This window comes from Giraffa tippelskirchi, chromosome X, assembly GCF_054371585.1.
Source record: "Giraffa tippelskirchi isolate mGirTip1 chromosome X, T2T-mGirTip1v1.2.pri, whole genome shotgun sequence".
Lineage (NCBI taxonomy): Eukaryota > Metazoa > Chordata > Mammalia > Artiodactyla > Giraffidae > Giraffa > Giraffa tippelskirchi.
The window spans coordinates 31,505,933-31,525,338 of NC_137289.1; the positions used below are offsets into that span (position 1 = coordinate 31,505,933).

The 19,406-nt window shown below is 40.7% G+C and overlaps 1 protein-coding gene and 1 pseudogene across 4 annotated transcripts in view; one reads left to right on the forward strand and one right to left on the reverse strand.

The window, feature by feature from the left end:
• Positions 1-12,092: 12,092 nt before the first annotated feature.
• Positions 12,093-13,594, reverse strand: LOC145536464 (large ribosomal subunit protein P1 pseudogene; annotated as a pseudogene).
• Positions 13,595-17,737: 4,143 nt separating this feature from the next.
• The window catches only part of CUL4B (cullin 4B), a 46,476-nt gene continuing 44,807 nt past the window's right edge, over positions 17,738-19,406 (forward strand). For all 4 annotated transcript variants that reach the window (XM_081565021.1, XM_081565026.1, XM_081565022.1 and 1 more), the window contains exons 1-2: positions 17,738-17,917; positions 18,224-18,305. In XM_081565021.1, the coding sequence (XP_081421147.1) occupies positions 18,227-18,305 (79 nt within the window). In that variant the 5' untranslated portion in view covers positions 17,738-17,917; positions 18,224-18,226. The remainder of the gene's footprint in view (positions 17,918-18,223; positions 18,306-19,406) is intronic.

A 19,406-nucleotide genomic window follows, 5' to 3' on the forward strand; every position in this document is an offset into this window, starting at 1 on the left:
CGAGGTTACTGTCCCCTGCCTCACCCTCATATGAATTCAGCTATAAACTTAAAGAGGTACCTCCCGTGAATGGTAGAATGGCCTCTAGGCGATCAATACTAGACTAATCTGATTGAAGAGATAACAGATAAACACGTTTTACCTGTAATTTTAAAAAGGAGAGCAAATCAAGGGTTTTGATCAGCAGAGAAAGCATGCGTGTGTTAGTCGCTCAGCCGTGTTGACTCTTTGCGACCCCATGGACTGTAGCCCTCCAGGCTTCTCTGTCCATGGAATTCTTCAAGCAAGAATACCAGAGTGGGTTGCCATTTTCTTCTCTAAGAGAAAGCATAGAAAAATACAAAACCTGAATAAGCACTACCCAGGCGGTGGGGTAGGGTGCATTGATCTGTAAAACAAATATAGCAGTCTTTTCCAGGAGCAAATACTCTGCTGGGGAGATGGACGGTTGGAGCAATCACAGCAAACAGCATCATGTGTTTGAATTGTACAACTAACAACTCACCTTACCTTGATTCTATGGTAGCAACAATCTTCTGATTATAATTTAGCTTCCCATGAAGCTCTGCCCAGAAAGAACTCTGTTTTCAAATCACATCCACATGAATAACTGTAAATTAATAAATTGTCATTCTGTTTATACATCAGTTTCTTGTAAATGTCTTTAGCATTAATCTGCTTTCCCAGCATTAGTCGACTCCCTAACATTGAAAATATTGTTTAGGAACATGCAAAACTGAAGCCCAAACCCCCAGCTGTGCTTAGTGCTACACGGCCAAGACTTCTTACAAAGCAGGAGAATATTACTGGCAACTCTCACATCATCCTCGATGCCTGCCATGGAACAGCTAATACATTGTAACAGCCATAAACACTTATTAGTAAGCAGTTTGAGGTGGGAGAAAACAGATATTTTGCATTCTATCTAAACATGGTAACACCATAGTAATAACAATGTATTCCACTAGTAAATAAATTTTAACTTGATGAACTCTCAAACTAAAAACTTCCCAGGTGGTGTTAGTGGTAAAGAATCCGCCTACTAACGCAGATTAGACATAAGAGACCCATTCCAACCATGGGTCGGGAAGATCCCCTGGAGAAGGCATGGCAACCCACTCCAGTATACTTGCCTGGAGAATCCCATGGACAGAGGAGCCTGGCGGGCTACAGTCTATGGGGTCACACAGAGTCGGACAAGACTGAAGCGACTTAGTACACAGCACAAACAAGTAACACCTTGATGAAATTCCTAATTTCTTGAATTTCTTAATTTCTCTTTTTAATTTTACTTTTTGGCTGCTGCGCAGCTGTTCTTGAACCATTGGTGGAACCCCTGCCCCCTGCCTTGGAAGTTCAGGGTCTTAACCACTGGACAGCCAGGGACTAATTTTAGACTTATTAAAAAGTATTATGCTGAGTATTTGTAGTGCTAGAAATAATAGCCAACGTTTAATTCTATAAAAATTATACATACTCTAAGGGACTTCCCCTGGTGGTCCAGCTGTTAAGATTCAGTGTTTCCACTGCAGGGGGTGCGGGTCCGATTTCTGGTTGGGGAACTAAGATCCTACTTGCCGCCAGTCGCAGCCAGAAAGTAAAAAAAGAAAAAGAAATTATACATACTCTAAATTATAACAAATCCCACATACATGGAATAGACATATAGCTATATGTGCATACATATTTTAATCCACTTTCATATACTCTGATAATCACAGAGACCGAATCTGAAATATTAATATAACAAATGCCAAGTTAGGTCATTAGTATTAATGAGGGAAGTATTTAGTTCTGTATGCGTGCATGAACATCTTTATTCATAACCCACCTACACAGATACATAAGCAGGGTCCACTTTTCACTGCAGTGTGTTTCTGGTTTTGTGTTGTTCAGAGGATCACTGTAAAGTGGCTTCTATTTTTCCAAGACTACATTTGGGGGTTAACTCCTGACAGAACTCATCTTCAAATAAATCACTGCTACAACAAACAGCGTGTCATAAAAGAAGAAATATCAAAATAAACCTCTTCAAAAACAGAAACAATGAACTTCATTTATTCACACAATAGTTGTAAAGGACCTTGATGTTTTAGACATATATGCAGTCTCTACTATAATTGATGCAGAAATGTTCTGCGCAGTTTATTTTACAAGAGACCTCAATGTATATGCAGCACAGGACACAGAAAACCCAACTCTAGCATACATTTTACTAAACAAGTAACCTAGCTATAATAAGCTTTAAACATTGCATGATTGTATTTGCCATCTTAGAATTTTGAAAGAATTTTGTAGGGTCATCTTGACATGAGGCTCAAAAATGCTGCCCAAGGAAACTTATGGCAAGGCCTCCTTTTCTTCTTCATCAACTTCCTCAAGCAAGGCACCAAAACCCTTCAGTAAGTGCAAGTCGCTCAGTCGTGTCCGACTCTTTGCAACCCCATGGTCTATACAGTCCATGGAATTCTCCAGGCCAGAATACTGGAGTGGGTAGCCTTTCCCTTCTCCAGGGGATCTTCCCAACCTAGGGATCGAATCCAGGTCTCCTGCATTGCAGGCGGGTTCTTTACCAGCTGAGCCACCAGGAAACCCTTCAGAGTGTCTAGTAAAAAATGGTTTCTTTAGGAGGTGGGCCATACCTTTGAACACTGGGGGAGGTGCTTTCAACGCAAGAAAGAATTGGGCCACTGCCAGATCTCTACTGGATCTCTCATCTCAGAATCTGCAGCCTGTGAAGTCTTCCCTTAAGGTTACTTTTCCCACAAACTGCCCCTCAGCCTTCTACTTTAGAGCCCCCTGCAGCCTGGCTTTATATCCCCTACAAGATCAAGACACACCTAACAATCACACCACTACCCCCACCTATCAATCACTCTGCAGACCACAAGTGAGAAAATACACTGGCCCAGCCATTGCCTGGATCTTTCCATACCGAACAATATAAGGAACACCAGCAAAACAGCCTCTCCTACCTCCAGTCCCAAATACAGTTAAATCTGGGGAGAGCTGAGAGACCCCTGTTTATCAGAACTGTCAGAACTAACCATCTTGCCAGATTTATGGTAAGCCAAATCCACTGTGCCTCACTCACATCCCTGTTCTCTTTTGTCATTGTCCAAGGGGTTTCCCTGATAGCTCAGTTGGTAAAGAATCCACTTGCACTGCAGGAGATCCCAGTTTGATTCCTGGGTCAGGGAGATCCACTGGAGAAGAGAAAGGCTACCCACTCCAGTATTCTGGCCTGGAAAATTCCATGGACTGTATAGTCCATGGGGTCGCAAAGAGTTGGACATGACTGAGCAACTTTCACTTTTGATATGTAAGCACCCAGTTCAATCTATTTGCTATGTGACCTTGGGCAAGTCACTGAAACTCTTGTGCCTGTCTTATCAGCTGCAAAATAAAGGCTCTACTTTCTGAGGCTGTTATGATGATTAAATGAGAGAATCCATGCAAAGCATTCTTAAATTATTTGTATTGTTGTTATTAAACTATTGTTGTTGTTATTCTGCTTCTCTAAATTCATTCTTACATTCCTCTGTGCTTCTCCTCCTGCCACCTGAGCTCTCATTTCTACCTTAACTTCCAGGTGCTTCTGATGCCTCCCTGGAACACCATCCCAAGATTAACAAACTCTCCTACCTGTCCTCCAACTCATCCCTGAGTGTCCGCTGATACTCCTGGCTTTCCCCTGAGGTTTGAAATTCCCTTTCAGCCCTTTCCAGTGAAAGTGAGTCACATCAAGACACTACATGTATTGGGGAGTCAGGAGGTGACCTGGCATCCTCTTCCATCCACACTACAACTTCCAGACGATTCCTCCTTCACCCTCACACAACACAACCCTGATTCTCCTTCCTCTAAGTTTCAGACCATCTGGTTACACCTCGACTTCCTCTGTATTGTCCTCTACTCGTGGTTTGTTGAGGGCTTCTCCTGTGCCTCAGCCTTAAAGAATCCACCTGCAATGCAGGAGATGAAGGTTGAATCCCTGGTTCAGGAAGATCCCCTGGAGGAGGGCATGGCAAACCACTCCAGTATTTTTGCCTGGAGAATCCCCATGGATAGAGGAGCCTGGCAGGCTAGATTCCATAGGGTCGTAAAGAGTCAGACAGGACTGAAGCGACTGAGCACACACGCACGCACTCATTCACTGAAGATCCTGGTTCATTTCATTTTCTACTACTCTCCATCTCCTTCTCTTAATCTTTCCCAATTACACTGACCACCGTGCTATTTTCCAACACACCACATCTTAGGGGTTTTGCACTGTTTGCTCACATCTTAGGTCTTCTCACTGGTTGGTCCTTCTACCTGGAAGCTGTCTGTGTCTGCATGCATGCTCTGTCACGTCTGACTCTATGCAACCCTATAAACTGTAGCCCGCCAAGTTCCTCTGTCCATGGGATTTCCCAGGCAAGAGGACTGGAATGGGTTGCCATTTCCTCCTCCAGGGGATTATCCCAACCCAGGGATCAAACCTGTATCTCTTGTGTCCCCAGCATGGCAGGCGATTACTGCTGAGCCGTCCGGTCTACCTTGAAAATTCTCCCTCAGATCTCCATATAATCTTCACCTCCTCAGACCTTGGCTCAAAAGTTACCTTCTCAAAAAGAATTTCCCTAATCTTTCCATTTAAAAATGTCATCTACTCACCCCCCCATCCTTTTCCTTAGTTCAATTTTTCTATAGCATGTGTCATCTTCTAACATACTATAAAATTTACTATGTTATTATTTATTATGCTTCTCTGCTAAATTGTAAGCTCCACAAAGACAAGGATTTGTCTATTTTTTTGTTCACTGTTATATCCAAGTTCTTGGCACATGGTAGACATTCAATAAATACTAATGGAATGAGTAAATGAAATACTACTCTGGCTACCATGAAATTTCACTATTCCTCATTACAGCAACAATCTTTGATTCAGTGGCCTGTACTCACCATCTCTAATTCATCTACTCCTATTCTTTCTTGAGTCTGCTCCAGTCAGGCTTTTGCCACGACTATGCCACAGAAACAGCTCTCATCAATCAAGCTTACCAATGACTTCTATCTTGCCAAAACCACAAATCATTCTCAGTTCTGATTTTGCCCAAACTCTCAGTAGTATTTGAGTTGACTATGGTCTCCTTTTTGAAACAGTTTGGTACCTTAACTGCCTTAACACAACCCTCTCCTGATTCTATTTATCCCACACTGGCTCAGTTCAGTTGCCCAGTCGTGGCCAACTCTTTGCGACCCCATGGACTGCAGCACACCAGGCCTCCCTCTCCATCACCTACTCCCGGAGTTTACTCAAACTCATCTCCACTGAGTTGGTGATGCCATCCAAATATCTCATTCTCTGTCGTCCCCTTCTCCTCTTGCCTTCAATCTTTCCCAGCATCAGGGTCTTTTCAAATGAGTCAGCTCTGTGCATAAGGTGGCCAAAGTACTGGAGTTTCAGCTTCAACATCAGTCCTTCCAATGAACATTCAGGACTGATTTCCTTTAGGATGGACTGGTTGGATCTCCTTGCAGTCCAAGGGACTCTCAAGAATCTTCTCCAACACCATGGTTCAGAAGCATCAATTCTTCAGTGCTCAGTTTTCTTTATAGTCCAACTTTCACATCCATACATGACTACTGAAAAAACCATAGCCTTGACTAGATGACCACTGGGAAAACTATACCCTGGGCTATATGGACCTTTCTTGGCAAAGTAATGTCTCTGTTTTTTAATATGCTGTCTAGGTTGGTCATAACTTTTCTTCCAAGGAGTAAGCAGCTTTTAATTCATGGCTGCAGTCACCATCTGCAGTGATTTTGGAGCCCCCAAAAATAAAGTCCATCACTGTTTCCACTGTTTCTCCACCTATTTGCCATGAAGTGATGGGAGATGCCATGATCTTAGTTTTCTGAATGTTTTGCTTTAAGCCAACTTTTTCACTCTCCTCTTTCACTTTCATCAAGAGGCTCTTTAGTTCTTCTTCGCTTTCTGACATAAGGGTGGTGTCATCTGCATATCTGAGGTTATTGGTATTTCTCCCAGCAATCGTGATTCCAGCTTGTGCTTCCTCCAGCCCAGTGTTTCTCATGATGTACTCTGCATATAAGTTAAATAAGCAGGGTGACAATATACAGCCTTGATGTACTCCTTTCCCAATTTGGAACCAGTCTGTTGTTCCATGTTCAGTTCTAACTGTTGCTTCCTGACCTGCATACACATTTCTCAAGAGGCAGGTCAGGTGGTCTGGTGTTCCCATCTCTTTAAGAATTTTCCACAGTTTATTGTGATCCACACAGTCAAAGGCTTTGGCATAGTCAATAAAGCAGAAATAGATGTTTTTCTGAAACTCTCTTGCTTTTTTGATGATCCAGCGGATGTTAGCAATTTGATCTCTGGTTCCTCTGCCTTTTCTAAAACCAGCTTGAACATCTGGAAGTAGACGGTACACGTATTGCTGAAGCCTGCTTGGAGAATTTTGAGCATTACTTTACTAGCGTGTGAGATGAGTGCAATTGTGCAGTAGTTTGAGTACTCTTTGGCATTGCCTTTTTTACGGATTGGAATGAAAACTGACCTTTTCCAGTCCTGTGGCCACTGCTGAGGTTTCCAGATATGCTGGCATACTGAGTGCAGCCCTTTCACAGCATCATCTTTTAGGATTTGAAATAGCTCAACTGGAATTTCATCACCTCCACTAGCTTTGTTCGTAGTGATGCTTCCTAAGGCCCACTTGACTTCACATTCCAGGATGTCTGGCTCTAGGTGAGTGATCACACCATCGTGATTATCTGGGTCATGAAGATCTTTTTTGTACAGTTCTTCTGTGTATTCTTGCCACCTCTTCTTAATATCTTCTGCTTCTGTTAGGTCCATATCATTTCTGTCCTTTATTGTGCCCATCTTTGCATGAAATGTTCCCTTGGTATCTCCAATTTTCTTGAAGAGATCTCTAGTCTTTCCCATTCTATTGTTTTCCTCTATTTGTTTGCATTGATCGCTGAGGAAGGCTTTCTTATCTCTCCTTGCTATTCTTTGGAACTCTGCATTCAAATGGGTATATCTTTCCTTTTCTCCTTTGTTTTTGGCTTCTCTTCTTTTCCCAGCTATCTGTAAGGCCTTCTCAGACAGCCATTTTTCTTTTTTGCATTTCTTTTTCTTGGGGATGGTCTTGCTCTCTGTCTCATGTACAATGTCACGAACCTCCATCCATAGTTCATCAGGCACTCTGTCTATCAGATCTAGTCCCTTAAATCCATTTGTCACTTCCACTGTATAATCATAAGGGATTTGATTTATGTCATACATGAATAGTCTAGTGGTTTTCCCTACCTTCTTCAATTTCAGTCTGAATTTGGCAATAAGCAGTTCATGATCCGAGCCACAGTCTGCTCCCGGTCTTGTTTTTGCTGACGGTACAGAGCTTCTCCATCTTTGGCTGCAAAGAATATAATCAGTCTGATTTCAGTGTTGACCATCTGGTGATGTCCATGTTTAGAGTCTTCTCCTGTGTTGTTGGAAGAGGATGTTTGCTATGACCAGTGTGTTCTCTTGGCAGAACTCTGTTAGCCTTTGCCCTGCTTCATTCTGTACTCCAAGGCCAAATTTGCCTGTTACTCCAGGTGTTTCTTGACTTCCTACGTTTGCATTCCAGTGCCCTATAATGAAAAGGACATCTTTTTGGGTGTTAATTCTCCTCCTCCATTCAGCGTCTTCTTGTTGGATTGCTCCAGGACTCAGTCTGTGACCCTCTTGTCCATGATTTTTCCCTTGGTCAGTTTCATACCTTTAAATACAATCTATATACCATGGACGTCCAATTTTAAATCTCCAATCTGGAAATCTCCTCTACACTTCAGACTATCCGAAGTTAATATCTCCACTTGAATAATAGACATTGGAAACAAATTCATATCCAAAATAGAATTCTTAATTTCAGCCCCTTCCCCAACATGCAGTCATCCTCATCTCAATAAATGGGAGTTCTATCCACATATTTTCTTGTGTCAAATATCCATGAAGCCCTCTCTTCCTCACACATCCTTCACTTAGTCCATCACAAAATACTATCTTTAGGAAATATTTTTACTTTCAAAATATATCCAAAATCTGATCACTTCTCACATACCTCCAAGAGTATGACTTTAGTCAAAATCACTATTGTCTGTCACCTTGACTATCAAACTTGTCTCTTACTTGTTTTGCCTTCTCGCTTTCATTTCTTATGCCTGCCCCCTTACAATCTATTTTTTACACAGTAGGTAGGATGAACCTTTTAAAACATAAATCAGATCCTCTGACTCCCTTGCTCAAAACCTGCAGTGGCTTCCCATCTCAGTTATAATAAGATCCAAGGTCCTCCTCCTGCCCTGAAGGCCCTACATGGTTCAGCCTCCTCCACTCCTCCATTTACTATTACTCTCCCTTTCCCTCCCTTTGCTCCAGCCACCCTGGTTTTTTTGCTACTTCACAAGTATACCAAGTATGGTCCCTTGCTTCTCAGAGTCTTATATTTTTCCACTGGGCCTTGGATGAATAGAATTACATTAATCATAATCTTTGATTGATGGCACATTCTCTTATTAATCCAAGCATGTTCACTTTTAGTTACTTGTTTTTAATAATGTAACAAGCATCCATGAACCTAATAACTAAATCTAACTATATGGCCCCCAGTCTCATTCGTCTGCCTCCCCTCAGCCCCTGGCAAAGGATCATCATCCTGAATCTTGTGTTCATCATTTTGTGGTGCTCCACTTAATACAGTTTTACTTTATACATACATGTTGTTGTTGTTTAGTCTCTTAGTTCTGTCTGACTCTTTGCGACCCTGTGGACTGTAGCCCGCCAGGCTCCCCTGTCCATGGGATTCTCCAGACTAGAATACTGGAGTGGGTTGCCATTCCCTTCCCCAGGAGATCTTCCCTACCCAGGGATTGAACGTGCATCTTCTGCATTGCAGGAGGATTCTTTACCACTGAGCCAGGGAAGCCCACACATATATTCACACACATATATAGATATATACATATATGATATATATATATACAACATACATATATGTTATATATATGTGTGTATGCATACATATGTGGATATGAGTCTTTCTTTCTTAAAGTATATATATATATATATATGTATATATATGTATATACATATGTATTAACTTTTTGGTGGCATGGTACAGCATGTGGAATCTTAGTTCCCCCACCAGTGATTGAACCCATGCCCTCTGTGTTGGAAGTGCACAGTCTTAACCATTGGACCTCCAGGGAAGCCCCTCTTGAAGTATATTATTTATCATAATCTATTTTAACTTTATAGAAAGGTTATTAGGTTGTATGCTGTATGTACTCTTTCAGAACCTAATTTTTCCTCCTTAATATTTACTTTTCTAAGATTCATTTGTGTATCTTTGCATATTACTATAGTTCATTCATTTTAATTGATATATAATATTTCATTGTGTGAATAACACTTCAGGGTCTTGCCGCTTTTCCCCTCTGCCTAGAATGACTTCTCTTACATATCTACTTGTCTCTCTCCCTCCTTTCACTCATGCCATTATTCAAAGGCCACCTCATCCTAACACTATCTAAAAGAGTGCCCCATTTTACACTCTCTCTTTTACTCTTCCTTACTTTTCCCCATAGTATTATCACCCCTTCCCTGAATATTTTTGCTTTGCCTATCCAGATCCACTTTCCCCCTTTCCGCCCTGCTCTGTGCCCTGCAGTAGATTTTAATAATTAAATCCTTATCAATCCTTCATTTTAAATGTACCTCTCTTTTCTGCCAGTACCCTGACAGACAGGACTGCCTGATACTACTTATCTATCTTTTTGTTGATTGTTTCCCCCACTAAATGGTAAACTCCAAGAATCCCTGCTATATTACCAAGGCCTAGATTGGTGCTGAACTCATAATCAGCATGCAATAAATATTTAAGCGAATTGCTCATACACAGAATACCACATTTTAAATGCTTACACACAAAAAGTGCCTGCATGTATCCCTTTCAAACAAATGCCAATATTTCTTTGAGCTACATATCTAGTAGAATTGTAAAGTTGAGGCCTAAGTGGATATTTAATTTAGTAGATAGCACTAAATTTTCTCCATTCTCCAACAGAAGGAGCCAAGGCTCCGTGGAGAAATGGCTGACTCTAGGACTGGGACAGGGAAAATATAAAATGAGTCAGGAGCACCATAAATTTTTTTAATTATAAAAAACTGAACAAGCAGATAAACAAAAAACTCCTACAATTATAGACGTATGTCAAAGGGATACAGGAGCCAATTGAAAGAGCTTTCAATGGCCAAATTTGAAACAATTTGAGTAACAAAATTAAATATCATTGGATTATAATTCAAAGTATAGAATAAATGTTAACAAATCCATACTGATATTAACAAATGATTGAATAAATAAATAATAGGAGAGTAGATAAATCTCCTGTACAGGAGAATTCCAAATAATTTATATAGATGCTCTCTCAAGCCAGGGGAGCATAACTGCCCACTCCTTAAGTGTAGGATGTGCATAATAACTTCCTTATAAAGAGCGGAGTTTGAAAAAAGAGAAAAAGAGGAGTGTTGCAATAGAGAAACAAGCCAAACACTGCCTCAGCCAGGCACTCAAGGTTCGCTCATCAATGATAAGTCATGGTGAGAACACGTACCCTTGCTGTGATGTATAATTATGGAAAATGCATTAGACAAACACAAACTGAAGGATATTCTACAAAATATCTGACCAGACTCCTTAGAACTGTCAAGGTCATCAAAAACAAGGAAGGTCTAAGAAATGGTCACAGCCAAGAACAGCCTTAAGTGATATGATCACTAAAGATAATGTGGATTTGGGGTGGGGTCCTGAAAGAGAAAAGGGGGCATTTTGGTAAAAAGTAAGGAAATCTGAAGAAAATATGCACATATAGTTAATAATAGTGTATCAAGATTGGCTCATTATTTGATGGCATCACTGACTCCATGGACATGAGTTTGAGCAAACTCTGGGAGACGGTGAAGGACAGGGAAGCCTGCTGTGCTGCAGTCCATGGGGTCACAAAGTGTCAGACATGACTGAGCAAGTGAACAACAACATGGGTAAATTAGTTGTGATAAATGTACCATAGTAATATTAACAATAGAAAAAGCTGGATACAAGGTATATATGAGCTCTCTGTAATATTCTTATGTCTTTTCTGTCAATCTAAAACTATACTAAAAGTTTGTTAAATGTTTAGGAAATACCCTATCAGGATGGATATAATTAAAAATACAAGAAATATCATGTGTTGGCAAGGATATGGAGACACTGGAACCCTCACACACCACTGTGGGAAGACAAAATAGTACAACTTTGGAAAACAATTTAGCTGTTCCACATGATGTTAATTAGTTAAAGTGTTAGTCGCTCAGTCGTGTCCAACTCTTTATGACCCCATGGACCGTAGCCTGCCAGGCTCCTCTGTCCATGGCATTCTCCAAGGAAGAACACTGGAGTGGGTTGCCATTCCCTTCTCCAGGGGATCTTCCCCACCCAGGGATCAAACCTGGGTCTCCTGCACTAAAGGGAGATTCTTTACCATCTGAGCCACCATGGAAGCCCAATGTTAACTATGGAGTTATCAAATGGTCCAGCAATTCCACTCCTAGGCATCTATCCAAGAAATGAAAACGTAGCCCCACACAAAAGCTTGTACATGAATGTTCATAGCAACATTGTTCACAATAGCTAAAGAGTAGAAACAACCCAAATATCCTTCAGCTGGTGAAATAAACAAATCTGACTTACCCATACAACAGAATATGATTCAGCCATAAAAAGGAAGAATTCTGAGACATGTTACTACGTGGATGAGCTTTGAAAATATTAGGCTAAGTAAGAGAAACCAATCACAAAAGCCACATATTATATAGTTCCATTATATGAAATGTCCAGAATAGGCAAATACATAGAGACAGAAAGTAGATTAGTGGTTGCCAGGGTATGGGGAAAGGTGGGAATAGGATGTGTCAGCTAATGCATTCAGGAGTCTTTTGTTTTCCTGCAGCAAAGAGCTCAGTTTTTTATTAAACATGTAACCAAAAAGGTTTAGTCAAAAAAGCCAAAGCCCATGTCATCAACAGACTCTTCAGATTCTTCTTTCTCTGCTTCTACTTTCTTCTCCTCAGCTAGGGCAACAGTGGGGGAGGGGGAAAGACCTCTTGCCACGCCAGGTCCACCAGCCCCCACATTGCAGATGAGGCTTCAGATGTTGACATTAGCCAAAGCCTTTGCAAACAAGCCTGGGCAGAAAGGATCAACATTTACACTGGCTGCTTTAATGAGGGCATTGATCTTATCCTCCGGGAATGTCACTTCACTGTTGTGCAGGATGAAGGCCAAGCAGATGCAGGTGAACTCAGAGATGGAGGCCACACTGCAGGTGAATGCTAGGCAGGGGCTGCCTGAAATGGTCCTAGTGGCTGGATGAAGTGAGGGCCTCACCTCAACACGGCCTTAGCTTCCTCAGTAGGACTGATCACTTTAGAGGCAGCTGAGGAAAGGGACAGGATATCTTTATGGGGTGATGACTATGTTCTAAAATTAGAATGTGACAATGGTTGCCCAACTCTGTAAATATACTAAAACCATTGAATTGTCTGCTTTAAAAGGGTGAATTTTATGGCCTATAAATTCTATCTAGAGAAAGCTGTTATCTAAGGGACTTGAACCAGAAAAGAATTCTAAAGTGTGTTAATTCGGGGGGGCCTTTTTTCTGTTTTTAATTTCTAGTGTTATTGTATTGTGATCAGAGAATGTCATTCCTATGATTTCTTAATTTTTGCAGACTAATAAATGAGTTATTTCTGAAAATGTTCTTATGAGTATTTGCAAAAATAAATGCATTCTATACTGGTACAAGGTAATCTCATTTATATATATATATATATATATATATATATTTACTCAACCTTGTTAAGTAGTAGTATGAGCTTCTCTATATCCTTACTTATTCACATGATCTGATGATGTCTCAGAGAAATATCTCACTTCAAATATGTCTGAAAGTCTGCCCAGCAACCCCAGTACTTATGTCTTGTTAAGTTATTCTGAACTATTTCAAGCCTTCTCCATGTTTCTCAAATTTCTGCCACCCTTCCCCTAATCGTCACATCCTACTTTATATATAAGATACAAAGGAAGATTGCATCGCCTTCATCTGCCTAGTACCAAACATACAACTTACAACTGTCTACCCTCATCCCATTCGATTTAACTTTTTTTTTTTTACCGTTTCTTTGCTCACCACTATTTCTATTTCACATCATCCTCTTTTTCAGATTCATTTATTTCATTTTGCTGTAATTGGGCTTCTGTGGTGGCTCAGACAGTAAAGAATCTGCCTTCGGTGCAGGAGACCCAAGTTCAGTCCCTGGATGGGGAAGAGTCCCTGGAGAAGGGAATGGCAACCCATTCCCTGGAGAATGGGTCCTGGAGAATCCCATGGACAGAGGAGCCTGGTGGGCTACAGTCCATGGGGTTGCAAAGTGTCGGACACGACTCAGCGACTAACACTTTCACTTGCTGTAATACTTACCTGAGTAATTCATAAAGGTTCTGAATATGCCTACAACGAGTTCTAAATATATCAGAAAATTAGAATCTGAAAATTGGAGTTTTGTTCCTTGTATTACTTCACTCCTCATCCTTCCCCACTCAGGGCCAGTCATTCTATTTACAGTCACCCCTTGGCCTCCACAGAAGATTGGTTCCAGGACCCCAATGGATGCCAAAATCCTCAGATGCTCAACTCTCATATAAAATGGCATGGTATTTGCATACAAGCTATGCACATCCTTCCCTGTACTTTATTATCATATTTTTGAGTGTATTTATTTATTTTTATCGAGGTAATGTTGATTTATAATATTAAATAAGCTTCATATGTACATTATATTTCTACTTCTGTATACCCTACAACATACTCACCACCAAAAATTTAGTTTCCATCCATAACCTTACAGTTGATCCCCATTTCATCCTCCCCACCTTCCTCTGGCAACCACTAGTCTATTCTCTGTGTCTATGTCTTTGTTTTGGTTTGATTTGTTCATTTATATTGTTGCAATGGAATACTACTCAGCCATAAAAAAGAAATCTTGCCATTTTGCAACAACATGGATGGACCTTGAGGTTTTTATGCTAAGTGAAATAAGTTAGATGGGAGAAAGACAAATACTGTATGATTTTTACTCATGTGCAGAATATAAAAAACAAATAAACAAAAATCAAAACAAAATAAATAAACTTTTAAAAAACTGAAATATGGTTGATTTACAATATTATATGTTACAGGTGTATAATACAGTGATTCACATTTTTAAAGGTTATATACCATTTAGAGTCCATCCTAAAGGAGATCAGTCCTGGGTGTTCATTGGAAGGACTGATGTTGAAGCTGAAACTCCAATACTTTGGCCACCTGATGCGAAGAGCTGACTCATTTGAAAAGACCCTGATGCTGGGAAAGATTGAGGGCAGGAGGAGAAGGGGACAACAGAGGATGAGATGGTTGGATGGCATCAGCGACTCAATGGACATGGGTTTGGGTGGGCTCCGGGAGTTGGTGATAGACAGGGAGGCCTGGTGTGCTGCGGTCCATGGGGTCGAAGAGAGTCGGACACGACTGAGCGACTGAACTGACTGATTGACTTGAGAGTTATTATTGAAACTCCCATGATACTTTAAATCATCTCTGTGTTACTGATAATACCTAATACATGTCAGTGTTATGTAAATAGTTGTAAATACAATGTAAATGCTATGTATATAGTTGCCAGCTCTGCAAATTCATGTTTTGCTTTTTAGAACTTTCTGGATTATTTTCTATCGAAAGCCTTGGTTCTTCTTTATATGTTGTAGCTTTTCTCTAACTATTTCTGGTAATCCTTTGTTGTCTGTGCATATTAGTGAATAAGGGACAAATTGATTAGCAAAGATAGGTTGCCTGGGTTCCCTCTGCAGTTGTGTGTCTCTGTCCCGTCTCCTTAGCAGAAGGACTTTGTATAAGTGGGTTGTGTTTGTTAAACTGTCAGGCTTCCCTTAAAGTAAGTGCCTCTGCCAGAGTCAGAAAGGGCCGTTCTCCTTACTCTCTGCAAATTGCCAAAACAGTTTTACTCTGGCAGTGGAGAGCTTTAGTGTATTTCTCTCCTGTCCAAAGTTGCTTCTCTCTTTTTGTTTTTCCATATATTTTGTGGAAGTCCAGATTACACCAAGGTCTGCTCTGTTGTTGTTGTTGTTGTTTTTTTCTAGGATCCTGTATTCACACTAGCAAATTTTTGGAAGCAAATAGCTCACTTTCTTTAGTGTGAAATTTTAGGCTTTAACCTTGGAATGGGTTGGGGAAGGGGGTGTAGGACTGATCACAAGGAGGCCCAACTGATCCTTCTTTCCTGAATGCAATTCTTTAATTGACAGGAGAGCCTCCCCCCCTCCTTTGCATTTATTCATTCTGAAATTTTATTTTCTCTGGATTTAATCCAGTAATTTTCCCTTGCAGGTTTTGAACTGGACTCCTCCTTCTCTTTTATCACTATAATCATATTCAATTTCTATCCTCAAGGGATCTTCACAATTTCTGAACTGCTGATGGTACAGTTTGCTTTAATTATACCACTCTTGGTCCTTTTGCTATTCTGATGTTTTAAGAGATTTGGAGAAGAGAGGATGGAGACAAAGTTACAAGCACTTAGGCTGCCATCTTGATCTAATCTGAACAAAGTCATTTTCTTCTGTCAATTTGACTGAGGCAATGATAGTGGCTCACTCTGAGAGACCAGGGGAAATGGCCTCTTCCAGTTCTGGCTTCTGATTAGTCAAGATTTCTAATAAGGGTGCATTAAGATTGAGAAATCTAGTTATCTGCATGTCAGTGCTTCTGAGAGTGCCAAGGTAACAAATAGCTGGCATGATCTCAGAGCAGAAAAACTGTACACAAAAAAAGTGCCCCCTTCCAGTGAGCTGATTAGAAAAAGGCACTCCTTTGGGTTGTTGTTATTGCTGTTTAGTCGATAAGTCATGTCTGACTCTGCGCCCCGTCGACTATAGACTGCCAGGCTCCTCCTGGGATTTTCCAGGCAAGGATACTAGATTGGGTTGCCATTTCCTTCTTCAGGGAATCTTCCCAACCACAGGATGCAGAGGTAGAGCGGACAATACCTTAAGGGTATGAGGTGTCTTTCAGGGGTTTCAGAAATGTTCTGAAACTGACTAGTGATGATTACATGCATCTGGAATTCGCTAAAAATCATTGAATTTTACACCTTGAATGTGTAAATTGTATGGTATGTGCATGCGAGCTCAGCTGCATCTGACTTTTTTGTGACTCCATAGGCTGTAGCCCACCAAGCTCCTCTGACAATGGAATTCTCCAGGCAAGAATATTGGATTGCCATTTCCTCCTCCAAGGGATCTTCCCACCCCAGGGATAGAAACCATGTCTTTTTTGTCTCCTGCATCAGCAAGCTGGTTCTTTACTATTAGCATCTGCTGAGAAGCACTTCAAACACAAAGAAAAGTTTAAAGAACTTCACAATGAACACCAATATGCCCCCCAGGTAGATTGTAGATTAACATTCTATTGCTATATTCCAATAGCTTTATTGTATTCTAGCAGTACTAGAAAGAAACAGGAAAAAGAAGTATCCCATTCACAATAGTAGGTATGTGTGAAACATTAACTGGCAAGACAAATAAGGACTCCCCAAATTCAGCTGTCCCCAGACAAAGGATCAGGAAAGGAGAAACCTAGCAAGACAGAACATTTTAGAAAACTGATGTACTCTAGCCAAATGCCACGGAAAAACTGCGCCCCACCCCTCAGCCATGCCACCCTGGGAAGGCTACCTCGAGGCTGCCATCTCATTTCTTCCCCCCGGGCGCTCAGTGGAGACCACGTGAGGAGCCTGCCGCCCCTCCCTCTCCACTGGGAGGGCATGCAAGGAGACTCTGAGGAGAGTCAGAACTTTCCCAATCATTAGTGTTAGCTCAGGAAGTGCACCAGTCTTGAAACAGAACAACTTTGGTTGACCTGCCGATGTCCCATGGGTATTATTATAAAAGAGTGAATAACTCAGACTTTGGGAAACAAACATATCCATCGACAGTACATCTTTTGAGGTGTTCCTTTTTTGGCGCTCACTAGGCCTTGAGAGTTTCCTCTGAAGGGATTGGTCAGATTTGCTGTCAATTATCCTTGAAACCCAATAAGTCCGCCTGAAATCCAACCTTGGTAGGGAGCATTTAACTGGAAGGTTGGGCACTTGCCGCTTAGTGCGACCTTGTGAGCCCTGAGGTTGGTTCTAAGATCGAAGTAGATAGAACAACAAATAACAACCAGTCCTGTACATCCTCCTAGGACGGTGAGTGAAGTGGCCCCTTTGAGACTGGGTAACGCGGGGAGGGTTTCATGTCTGAACTTACTAACATGGACCTACTTTTTCGGCCAAGAGACCCTAAGTGGTCCCACATCTTTAGTTAGGTTTTCAGTTATTCTATATGTTGTCCTTTCGTTCGTTATTCTCAAACTTTTAGAAGAGGTAGATTAGAGTTACAGCTTTTATTAACGTGTGGGATGGAGAATTAAAGGCAACGTATGTGAGAGAGTATCTGTCAGAAAACTGCCTCCGACAAAGTGACGACCAGAGGAGGACCCTCAGCCACCGTAGGTCAGTAGCCCTGATGAGGTCACAATAGGAGATTATTAGAGACCTGGCTCAAATCACAAGTGAGCCCATACTTTGGAGAGCCCTCAAGGTAGTTGCGGGACAGTTGGAGGGGAGCCTAGCGCTATGCATTCAAGCCAGCAGGGGCTCAAGCCATAGAAAAAAAAAACTTTTTACCTTCCCGCTCTCACTAAGCCATCGGTATTTGAGGTAAGATTTGAAGGGCTATGCCAGACTTCCAGTTGAAGATGTTTGTCTTAACAAATGTGTTTTTTCTCCCCCAGACTAGCTTTCAATGAAAGAAGAGAAATAAGAATAGATCAATAGCCCTAGGGAATTACAGGGAAGGGTATGATTAGCGGGCTGAAATTGTGAGTATTTTCTTGAAGATAGGAAACAAATATGGTAAAATTAGTTGGGAAACCAGAGTCATTGAATCCATAACGCCATAGAGATATGGGAGAGGGCAGCTGTAAAACTGAATTCTCTGTTCTTTAACCTAACTCCCAAATACAGACGATGTCACAGTCACCTGGATCATGGGATGGAAGCAACAATGAAGCCATCCTAGAAAGCAGTGAAGATGAGGCATCTACTGGTGAGTAAATGAACTTGTAACACTTTAAGTCCAAATAATTGTTAAGAATATGTCCAGGAAGCTTGAGTCAATTACTAAGTTATTCCTGAGAAGATCAAGTATAATGAAACCACTAATAAAAAAAAGTAATAGCAAGGTGGAAATCAGTTTCCCTGAGAGGGATCAGGGGATGGTGATCAAGTGGGCACTTCTGCTTTTACTTTATTGTGGTTGTTTTAGTGAGAATGAACTCATGTAATATTTTGACAAAAACTTTATAACAAAGTTTGATCATATTTAGTGTTGCTAATGGTGTGCACAATCGGTGGTCATTCTGATGGTGGGTGTGTGTCTGCAACATTCCTTAACGCTAATATAGCTGTCTATCAAAATTTAAGTATACCTTCTGCCTGACCCAATTCTGTTTCTAATATATCCTCAGAAATACTTTTACACAGGCATAAAGGTCTATGTTACAAAATATTCATTGTTTGTAGTAGCAACAATTGGAAGTAACCAAATGTTCCAAAATAGGGGAATGGTTACATAAAATGTGTCTTTATTATGAAATAGTACGCAGCCCTCAAAAAAATTAGATAGACCGTCATGTACTGTCATAAAAAGATCTCCAATGTATATTAGGCTTAAAAAGCAAATTTTAGAGCTATACATATAGTAATGATACCATTTAAAAAAACACTAAAGCTTTCTATTTGTATAAATATATATATATATATACACATAAATACTGAGGAAAGCTATACACGAAACTTAGTGAACAGACACTTCCACTTTTTATCCTATATTCTTCTATACTTTGTATTTACAAAATGTTTGTGTGTCATTTGTATAAATAAACAAAACTGAAAGATAAGCATCAATGGAATAGAAATAATTCATAGAACTTCCCAACCACTAATAGCTAAAAAAAAAAAAAAGGAAATTCAGTCAGTCCAGCAAAACTAAGGAAAGGGGAAAAAGAAACAATGAAGTGTGGTAATTAGAATTTTTTTCTTAAGTGACAGGAATGTATATACATCCATAAACAGTTGTGCCTTGCTATCCACTAGGGAGTGGCTCCACGATCCTGTCTCCGCATCCCCCTCCCTCCCCGACCCCATT